At 40.9% G+C, this 11,560-nt stretch overlaps 1 protein-coding gene across 1 annotated transcript; it reads right to left on the reverse strand.

The window, feature by feature from the left end:
* Positions 1–2,129: 2,129 nt before the first annotated feature.
* Positions 2,130–4,563, reverse strand: LOC307161785 (uncharacterized protein; the record flags this gene model as incomplete). The annotated part of the gene is made up of 4 exons (XM_079876729.1): positions 4,497–4,563; positions 3,533–3,727; positions 3,357–3,436; positions 2,130–3,096 (listed from the first exon to the last, which is right to left on the reverse strand). Exons 2-4 carry the CDS (start codon positions 3,533–3,535, stop codon positions 2,130–2,132), a joined length of 1,050 nt encoding a protein of 349 aa, XP_079732855.1. The 5' UTR covers positions 3,536–3,727; positions 4,497–4,563.
* Positions 4,564–11,560: the final 6,997 nt, after the last annotated feature.

The raw sequence follows: 11,560 nt of genomic DNA on the forward strand, positions 1-11,560 counted from the left end.
ACACTTCCTCTATTATCTACTGGGTTCCATCCGCCTGTGGATACCACCAGAGGAAGTAAAGGCTCATCTACCACCTGAGTTTGCTTTGTTCCCAGACACACAAGTGGTGCTTGACTGCACAGAAATCTTTTGCCAAACTCCCTCTTCTCTTCTTTTGCACAGCGAAGTCTACTCTCAATACAAGTCACACACCACTTTCAAGGCCATGATTGGCATTGCACCTCATGGTCCCATCACCTTTGTGTCATCTTTGTATGCAGGTTCCATGAGTGACCGGGAAATTTTTAAGCAGTCAGGAATAGCAAAACTCCTCACACCAGAAATGGCCATTATGGTTGACAAAGGCTTTCTTGTGGACAATCTCTTTCCTGGAAAGGTTTACCGACCTGCTTTCCTTGCAAGAAACAAACAGATGGCCAAAGAGGATGTCCAGCAGACACAGTCTATTGCCCGTGTGAGAGTGCATGTTGAGAGGTGCATCAGGCGAGTAAAAGAGAACAAACTGTTTGATAAAGAAATACCTCTGTCAGTTTGTGGGAGCATTGACCAGTTGTTCACCGTCGCTTGTCTCTTGGTGAATTACCAGAATGGACCACTGGTTAAGGCATGGGCAACACAGAAATGAATGGTCTAGAATTTTTATGAATCAGTTTACAATCAGTTCCAATTTCTTTGTTCAAGTTTTATTGTTCATTTTTACGAATCTATACAAAACTTGAACTGATACTGTATATGTTGTATGTTTACAAACATCCACAAATGTAGAGATGTTATTAATTGTTCATTTTTAAAAATCTATACATATCTTTTTATATGCACTCACACTCTCTCTCTCTCACTCACACACACTTGCTCATTTGTTATTGCTGTTCAGTTCATTCCATTTTGATGGTCATGTATTTTTACCCAATATGTAATATATGTAATATAATTGTTCATTTATGTTCTGTTACAGTTAGTAATAGATGATTGGAATAAATTATAACATCTTAAGACTCCAACATTTCTCATTGTAACATTTTGTTCAGGTTTGATTCTAATCATAATGTAACATTATTGAGAGACTGTTTTTTTTTTTTTTAGTACAAAAAATGCTAAACTTTAACAATTTATTTATTTTTGTTATAATTGTGATTTCATAAATATTTAGATACGACTCAAACTGAATCCAACTTGTGAAAAGATATCTTTCAGGCAGTCAAATAGCATAATGGAGCCCTATAGCTGTAACGTCTCGGGGTAGATGAAGAAGGCAAACTCGAAGTACAAAAATAACCAAGGTTTAATATTCCAACAGGCAAACAATCCAACAACCGAAACAATGTGTATGAACACAAACAATAACCGGCCAGTGAACAGAGAAACAGGGGGAGCTTAAATACACAGAGATAATGACAAAGACAACAGGTGACGGTGATGATGATGAGTGAAACACAGGTGAAGGCGGTTATAACAACGATGATGATGATGAACAGGTGATGGTGATGATGACGGAGGATACTGGGAAGTATAGTGCTGAGAATACAGACGGTGAATGTGACAATAGCCATCTAGTGGTTAAATTGTTTTGTTTTTAAACTGCATTTTCCAAAAAAATGGGCATAAATTTTACATTAAACCATTTAAAATTATCCATGTTATCCCCATGAAAGAAAGTTAGAAATCTGGATCTTTTATAAAGTGAATTTTACATAAAGTACTGTTTTTTTGTAAAAAGCCTATTTAAATAAATATATTTTAATTTATTCATAGAAATTTTAAAGATATCATAAATCCTCCAAAAACTACACAAATGTTGAGTAAAAACATTAACAAACAGAGTAAAATTACATTTGTAAAAAAAATTTTTTATTATCCTGTTACAAAATTAAATGTTATTGTCTGGGGTATCTGGAGATCCCAAACATCACAAGTGACAACAGAAACAAGGGTTAAACTGATAGGTTGTTTGTTTACAAACATTCACAAATGCAGAGATGTTATTGTTCATTTTTACAAATCTATACAAAACTGATTTATTTTTACAAATTTATAAAACCTGAACTGATTAAATTTAATAGATTTACATACAAAACTAGAACTGATTTACTGTAAATTATTCTAAGAGTAACAGTAAATAGTAACAGTATCTATTTCAAACACACAGCCATGTAAAAATAAAAAAAGAAGTGATCCCCCTTCTCCCTAATGGTTTGTGCAACCTCTGCATCTTTGTAGATTCTTTGGATGACCATGTCATCCTCTGCAAACACCACAAAATCACACCACTCCATTCCACTTATTAGAAGCTGGCCTTGGACCTGCCAGTAGTAGCTGTGCTGCCGTTTTAATTGCATTGTGTTGTCATGCAACTTCAAGTACTTGCAATCAACATAGCTCTTGCAATTTGGGCATTTAATCTCAACCAAACCATAGGGAGGGTTTTCGGTTGGGTCAAATACAACCCCGTCAGGAGAAGACCCTAACCAGGGGGCATCGGGGTGGATGATAAACCCACAGGGCCAATAGTTTGTGTTCTTGACCCTGCAGTACTCCTCAATGGCAACAGGTTCAAGTACCAGGCCCCTCTTCATGGCAGCAGTTTGAACAGTGCCCTTCAAAATCCTCTGAGCGAGCTGCTGTGCTGTACTCTCACCTCGAACATGGCACAGTTCTCTAAAGTGTGAGGACGTTAGCCGTGGTTGACGAACCTGATGCCACTCTGCAGACAAGCTCTGGTCCCGTGTGGAAGCCTCCACCAGTCTGGCCATTTCAATACTTGTCTGCAGGGACACCAGATGAAGCTGTTGTTGTTCACTGCAAACAAACTGACAGGTTGTAGGCTCCAACCTGTAATCAGCCAACGGCAGAAGTGGAGGTGGAGGTGCATCTGAGTGCAACTGGATGGTCCTGGTGGGTGCTACTGGGTGCTGAGAGGCGATGGCACTTCCCTCCTGCACTTCCCCTAGTGCTGACTGGACTAATGGAACATCAGAACTAATGGCCATGGTGGTGATGAGTGGCGCCAAGGTCGCAGGGAAATCACTATACACCTCAGCCACTTTGAGCATGTCCACATCTGGCAGTTCTCCCCTCAGTGCTTTGTAAAGTGTGCTCCTGTGTACATAGTTAGTTAGTTAGTTAGTATACTTTATTGTCCTTTTTCAGGAAATTTGTCTTGGATACACAACATATACATACAACATATGCACACACAAACCAATAAAGAGCTAAAAGTGCTAACAGCATCAACACTCCCTCTTCCCACCATATAGGCAAATTGAAATGGAACATGATATGTGTTTCAAATGTTATTTTATTTTCATATTTTAATCATGTTTTATCTAAATTATTGAAATAAGATAAAACATTATTACCTTACACCATTTCCAACCGTCTTTTGCTTGGGTTTGGCTGACAACACGACCATGTCTCTGACCCGGCCTGGCTTCACACCCTGTTGATAGTAATGGTCTTTAATGAAAGCAAGCTTTGCACGTGTACCAATTCAGCTGACTGACTACACTATGAAACAGTGTGGTCTCAGACTTACCATAGACCTTGGCTTGTGCCAGCGTTGCTCTGTTTCAGTGCAACTAAGGACAGGGGGTACAGCACTGATCTGAAGCTGAGAGTAGTGTGCTGTCTGATAGAGCAGTGCAACATTGTGATTGCACAGTGCCTTACCAGCCACACATGAACACACAGCCTCACACAGTTGCACCGGGAATGAGTGCTCAAGTGTAATCTTTAAAAAAAAAAAGAGAGACAATTTTACAAACTAATCATATTACAGATAACCATTACCATCTTAAATATAGTACAGGCACAGGAAATGGAAAAAAAAATCAACATTTCAGATTGTTAGTCATGGTAGGCTTAACCATATCATATTAGTCATATTAGTTAACAAATAACCAAAAATAGTCGTTTTTAGTTCTGTTTTTTTAAACATTAAAATATGTTAGTATTACATATGTGAGATGTTAGTAGGCTATTACAAGTCAAAAACGTTACATGAATACTGAACATACAGATAACTTAAACTTCAACTAACTTACAACTTAACTTACAACTTAACATACAAACTTAACTTAAACTTAACTTATAATACATAACAGCCGTCACAACCAGTTCCTGGAGTTTTCATGGGGGCTAGGTTAGATATTTGAGTGCTACTTTCTGCCGATGTTACTGATACAGAACCTATCCTAGCGACACAAAATCCCCAGGACATGGTTGGAGCAGAACTGGCTGGAACAACTGAACTATCTTTGATCCTACTCTGAGGTCGTGAGGTTTCTCATTCTTCCTCAGTGACCTATGGCAGGTAGCGCGGACACTCACTCTCCCTGTCTCTGGCTCTTTGTTTGACACTGAGTTAAGAATAATGTCATGTTATGATCAAAACACTTAAAACAAGATAATATTCGTCAGGCTCATTCAATGTTTAACGTTACCGGTTAGCAAGATAGCTCATAGGCTAGACTAATACAAAGCATAGTAAATTAACTTACCTTCGTAATTGTCAATGTAGCTGGAAATATACATTTTAAACCCCTTCTCCCGCTTGCTCTTTGGGGCTGATGTTGAGGATTGTATAATCCTATGTACATTGTTTACGGTTATCCTTGGCAGGTCCTGCAAGCATCGTGTGTAAAATTCCATCTTCCTCGTTGACTAAAGTTGACATTAACGTTCTCGCTCTGACAAGCAGCTGCTCGCTGTCAGACTCGCTCTGACAGGAGTAACCGGAAGTCGTGCGGCCTACCGTGACAACCCGGAAATATCGAACGTTCTATTTATGCAACAAGCCTATATTCCTAATATTTCTAGAGGATATGACACGCTGTTTAGAAGACTGCAGGGAGGCAGAGATGGTAAATTCACTTGTCAATAATTTATGATCACTAAAATTAACTTCATCCTTTGAAAGCTGATCTATACCAATACCCACAGAACATACCAGGTCCAATGTATGACCAGATTTATGAGTTGAAAAGTCAACATGTTGAATGAAGTTAAAACACTCTAACACATGCAGGAAGGCAGCTGCAGAGGAACAGTCTGGATTGTCGACATGAATATTCAGGTCCCCTATTAGCAGCATGTCTGGACAAATAGGACTTAGCATAGTCAAAAATTCTGCAAGTTCAGAAAAGAACCTCGTATCAGCCTTAGGTGGGCGATAGATTAAAACAACTAGTACTGGTGAAGTGCTGTTAACTTTGATAGTCAGACATTCAAAAGATGACACAGCAGGTGTTGTAACTTCTGCAATAGACAAATCAGATCTGTATAGAATAGCAAGACCACCACCTTTACCAGTGAGTCTAGGTCTGTCAATGTATGTGAATCCAGGTGGTTTGGCTAAATTAAGGTTGTAAAAGTCATTTGGTTGATGCCATGTCTCACAGAGACAGAGAAAATCAAGTTTTCTATCCAATATTATATCGTGAAGCAGCGCGGCTTTCTTGTTCATTGAACGCACATTTAATTGAGCGAGTCTAATTTTAGAACTTGCGTTCTTTACGCGATTCTGCAACGTCTTCTGAGGAAAATGTAAGTTAGATGAACAGATGCCACGAGAGTTAAGATGTCTTGAACGCCTAGATGAGGACTGAAGTACATTTATTCCAGCAGGCGAAGGATAGAAACATCGGCGGGAGCCACGATGCAAATATCTTGGCCGATGCAAAAGTTTGAATGATCGCAAAGTTTTAATAATACAGGTGCTGGGAGGCAGATGATGATCCAATGAAAAAAGCTCAGAATATGAGTACCTTATCATGTTGGTGTTCCACAATCTTGATTCCAGTGTTCCACAGAATCCAGTTATAGCATAGACCAGTGAAAAGAATGAAGTAAAGGGGAACAGCATGCTTATATCCAATGGAATCCTGATAAAATTGTGAAGATCGCAACACTCTGAGTCGCGGGAGTCGTTCAGCGATTAAAATGCAGAGGCCGCAGCAGCATCAGACCGTTAGTGAATCCACACATGCAGACATCCACCGACTTCAGGTTAGAGATGACACAGTTTCCAACCTCGTTCAGGTGCCTCGAAAGCGATCAGCAATTCAAGCACAACAGGAACCTCACATTTAAATGTTGAGATGAGAGGTAGGCCTAATAGGCTATTAAATCATTTAAAAAGTTGGTAGCAGAATAAAACAAAATTTTAAAATAAGAAATAACTAAAACACATGGGTTGAGAAGCGGCATCCAGCTGAGCCAGCGTCCTCTCACACCCCGGAAGTCCACAATGTGACTTAAAAAAAAAATAAAAAAGATAAAAGCATTGCAGCCAGTTGGCTCCTTCCTTTTGCAGCACTGAGCCAAACTCAAAACTGTCGTGTTTTTGAAACTCTTACTGCTGCTTGTGTTCATCTGTACTACAACATACCCAAGATTCAGCCAGATGACAAGCGTTTATTTCCTTGCACAGAATCGCTGCCTGCCAGGGAGTGTGGCTCCCTAGCGTTTAATAAACGCTTTTTATTAAAACTAGTGCCTGCCCATTCTGTAAGAGGCCAGCGTTCAGTGACTCTACAAGTGTACGCAAGTAGCCAAATCTTTTGTCAGTCTGGCTCGTTGGTCTAGGGGTATGATTCTCACTTTGGGTGCGAGAGGGCCCGGGTTCAACTCCCGGATGAGCCCAGCGGTTTCAGAACGAGCAGCCAGTTGGCTCCTTCCTTTGCAGCACTGAGCCAAACTGTCGTGGTTTTGAAATCCTTACTGCTGCTTGTGTTCATCTGTACTACGATTCAGCCAGATGACAAGCGTTTATTTCCTTCACAGAACATACTCAGAATCGCTGCCTGCCAGGGAGTACGGCTCCCTAACGACAAACGCTTTCTGTTAAAACTAGTGCCTGCTCATTCGGTTAGAGGCCAGCGTTCGGTGACTGTACAAGTGTACGCAAGTAGCCCGATCCTTCATCAGTCAGGCTTGTTGGTCTAGGAGTATGATTCTCGCTTTGGGTGCGAGAGGTCCTGGGTTCAACTCCGGGTTCAGGCTGATGCTTCGGCCTAATTGGACTTTTTTCAGGCCTGTAGATGCTGTAGTTGGATTCAAACCATTTTATATCGCTTTTAACTGAATCACCGTGGCTCTTTTGCAGACACGCTAAGCACAGCTATACTTGTTGTTCTGTGGAGTTTCTTTGAACAAATTATCATTGACTTTTTGCAGCATCGGCTTAGAGCTAGCTCAACAAGCATGCCCTAGGTGGGAGGCCGATGCCTTGTTGTTCAAAGTCAAGCCTACGGCATAGCCTTTATGGGGCTGTTTACATTTAGAGCCCGCCATTTCTGTGCCATGTGTTTTTCTCCAATTACACGGCCATTTTGGTTATATGGACAAAACAAACGTATCAGTGATGTTTTTGGATGACTAGATTCATTTATAGTTCATGACTCTTTCCCACCTGTTTTGTGTGCGTGGAGTCTGCCTCTCTGCTTTCGTACGCAAAGCCTTCGTTGTAGGTCCAGTGCAAAAGCAAGAAGTAGCCTTTTCCCACTGGGCCTCTTGCACACAGTGCTTTGTGTAATTTCAGCCTGAAAGGGCACATGCACGGGCAGGCCAGAATGATGCACACAAAAACCCACCACAGCTATCAGGAGTTTACCGGCTGTATGCTAATTCAGATCTTGCGGTCATTGTTGCTTTGAACAAACCATGCTTGAATTTGACGACCCACAATCTCCAGCTCCGGAGGTTGATGCCTTATCCATTAGGCCACTGGGCCTTGCCTAGCAAGCTTTGCCTTTAATCTGTAATATGCCTTCAAGTGCTTTCTAACGCTCAAACAACAACACTTTCGTATCTCGACGCCAGGTCGTGTTCCGTCTTTGAGATGGGCTTCACTGAATTTCTGGTGCCCTCCCGAAAGATTTCCTGTCGTAGAGGCTCGTTGGTCTAGGGGTATGATTCTCGCGTTGGGTGCGAGAGGTCCCGGGTTCAACTCCTGGACGAGCCCTGCGGTTTCAGAACAAGCAGCTGGAGCAGCCAGTTAAAACTAGTTCTGTTAAAACTAGTGCCTGCTCATTCTGTTAGAGGCCAGCATTCGGTGACTGTACAAGTGTATGCAAGTAGCCCGATCCTTCATCGCTCAGGCTCGTTGGTCTAGGGGTATAATTCTTGCTTTGGGTGCAAGAGGTCCCGGGTTGCGTCATCGCAGCGTGACGAAGCCTACCCTGATTCAAAAGTGACGCCAAATTCACCCTTCTTTTCCCCGTGAAAGGAAGGATACATAAAAGGATCCTTAGTGGCCTATCCTACCCTATCCTACCCCATAAGTCATTGCGCGCCAGTGACGACAGCATTTTTTTTTTTTTTTTTAAAAGGCGGCAGAGACTAGAGTTCGGTGGTGGACAGCAAATTCACATTTAAATGTAAGTGTTATGTTTTCATTTACTCAAATAGCTAGCGAAAACAGAGTTAAAAGCCACAAGTTTTTCTTTCTTATAAACTTCATCTTAACTCCTTCATCACCATTGCGTGGCTTCATTTGTCAGGTGGGTTGAGGCAAAACTTGTGCTAATATTAGTTTAATATTTGTAATATTTGTAATATTTGCACTAGTCTATCTCACTTGTGTATTATAAGAAATATCACTCACCCTATAAAGCCCACAACAATAGGAAAAGCAGTAAATAAGGCAATGGGGTTTTACTTTTATGTGGTTTTTTTTAGTGCTGTCATGCAAGCTATGTCTACAAAGTTTTTCACGAAATTTGAGTATCCAGAAATATGTTTTCTGAAGTATTTTGTATGCATGTCCTGATGTGTCATATTTTGCAGTGTTAACAATGCACTTAATATTTTTCATAAGTACCATTTTCTGCTTTTTTAGAGCAATTCTGGAGAAAATGGGTCTGCTGGGGAAGGTAACTCCCATACAGGATAATAATAATAATAATAATAATGGGACTCTAAATAACTTCAAAAAAAAAATAATAAAAAAAAAAATACAAAGAAAGTGAATACACAAATCTTTGCTGAAATGTATTGTGCTGTTGTTGTTAACAAGCCATGGTTAATTTGCTCTGCCTTAGGATTGCAAGTGTCCTGGGACATGTGAGGGTGTGAGTGGGAAACCCACTGCTGCAACTTGGCCCTGGTTTGTCCCCATGGATGAGGTGTTGGGACAGAGGCATTGCACCAACCCCTCGTCCTCATTGCCTCAATCCCTGAGGACACACCAGGGCCGAGTTCAGCAGTGGGTGCCCACGGTGAGGAAGAGCCAGGGGCAGCAGCAGCAGCACCAGCACTAGCACCACCAGTGTTAGCACCACCAGCACCACCAGCAGCAGGAGCACCAGCAGCACTAGCACCACCACCAGCAGCAGCAGCACCAGCACCACCAGCAGCAGCAGGAGCACCAGCAGCACGAAGGCGGCGAGACAGAGAGGACGAGTTTTTGGACTTGATCAGAGAAGACATGCAACTAGAGAGGGAGGCAGAGGCGAGGAGAGCACAGGAAAGAAGGGAGAGGGTGGACAGGCTGTTTTCTCTTCTTGAGAGAATGTTTGAAAAATATATATATATAATATTTTCTGCATATTCTTGTTTAACTTTTTTTAACTTTTTTATTTTTTAAAAGGAAAGAAAAAATCTGTACATTATTTATTTTTATGCAACTTTAAATGTGTAAATAAAAGAAAATGAATTGTTCTGGACATTGTTGATTTTTGTAATGACAGTCATAATTTCTACATGAAACAAATTCTTCTATACCATTTTCTTTTTTTCTTTTTTTTTTAATAAAATTGGTAAATGGAAATCATTTGTTTTTTGGCTACATAAAAGTACTTTTTCCAACATACGTTAAACATATCAAAATCAACATAAACATTTAAATTTACAGTATATAAAATAAGAAAAAAATGATGTAGACTTTTATTCAGCTGAGCAGGGAGACCCTGGTGCTGCTGCTGGACCGGGATGGGCTCCACAATAGAGACCCTGGTAAGGCCTCCTGCTGGTGGGACATCATCTGGGATGGTCTCCAGAGTGTTCAAGTGGATATTTCCACTATCCATTAAGTTGTCTACCAACAGGTTTGCAGACTCAATTGACGGCTGCCATGTCACTGAGATTTTTTTCAGAAACAGTATATTTCTGAAAAAAGTACTTTTCATATAAGACATTCTGCGGTGTGCTTTCTTCATGTTTGCCGGGAGATTGCTTTTCTTGGTGTTGGCCTGGTTGCTTTCTATCGGCTCTGTGGACTCACAGATAGGCTTATTGGGAGCTGGTGCAGACGAGGCTTTAATGAACATGGCCTTACAGTACACCTCTCGCCAGCTCTTATCCCTGAAGCGGAATTACTATCTGTCGGGGGACACCTACGACTACTGTGACAGGGCTGGATTACTGCGGCCCAAGCGGTATATTCATCAGAGCAGAGGACGAAGCTACGTCTCTTCCTCGTCGTCATCCATCTCAGTTTTTAACTGCCGGCGAAGGATTACAAGACTGTCTTCCTCTGGGGTTGATCTTACTAACTTTTCTGCTCTGCCGTATGAGCGGCATTTCTGTGATGCGGTGTCTGCAAGCCCTTTAAAAGCCGCGCTACTTAACACGCGCTCTGTGAACAACAAAGCTTTATTGCTGGCGGATTTTATCATGGACAAGAAGCTGGACTTGTTTTTCATTACGGAAACATGGCATAAACAGGACGATGGTTTTCTTTTTAATCAGCTGACTCCAGCGGGCTTTGGACTCATTGACGTTTCACGAACTACAGGTAGAGGTGGTGGTATTATAGTTGTTTACAAACTGTAATACAAGATTCACCCTGTGTCCGTTCCTCCTTTTAAAACTTTTGAATGTCTTGTTTTAAATGTGTCTGATACTCATTCTGCTCTCCATTCTGCTATGGGGTCCGTTCTTCGTACGTCGCTAACTCACTTAGCTGGATTTGATTGTTGGCGATTTGGCATGATCTTGGATTGTTTGGTTCTTCAACGCTCATCCTGGACTTGCTGTCATAGCAACATGTGCGCAAACTTAAACCTGCTCGGGAGCAGGCTTATTTCATGTTAACAGGATTAGATCCCGGCTTCATAAACGGAGCTGATAGTGATACGGGAAGTCCAGCGCAGCGCGATAGTGCACTTTCTTTCTGAGATATATATTTTTTCTCGTGATTCATGAGATTGTCGTTTTTTCGTTTTTTTATGTTTAAAAAACAGTTTTAGGGTTTTTTTTTTTTTTTTTTTTTTTTTTTTGTGTGGCATTTCCAAGCCACTTAAGACCCAATGTTGTAAAGCAGTTTTTTTTTATTTTATTTTTTTAGGCTATCATCATTTTTTATGAAGATCATACAATCATGACCATGCCGATCACTCAGGCTTCACTAACATGATTTGTACCATAGACTATAGGCTACCATAGACTGCCATCAAGGCTATGAAGGGGATTCACAATGTAAATGTGCAGCCCAGTTACTATTGTGATTCTTAATATTCCAGATTAGTAATATTATATCAAATTAAAAAAAAGGCAGTTGACTAAAATCTTCCATATCACAAATGTGAAAGCAAAATGGCCAGGATCTGTGCATGACTTAAGC

The sequence above is a fragment of the Squalius cephalus genome (genome assembly GCF_949319135.1).
Source record: "Squalius cephalus genome assembly, chromosome: 7".
NCBI lineage: Eukaryota > Metazoa > Chordata > Actinopteri > Cypriniformes > Leuciscidae > Squalius > Squalius cephalus.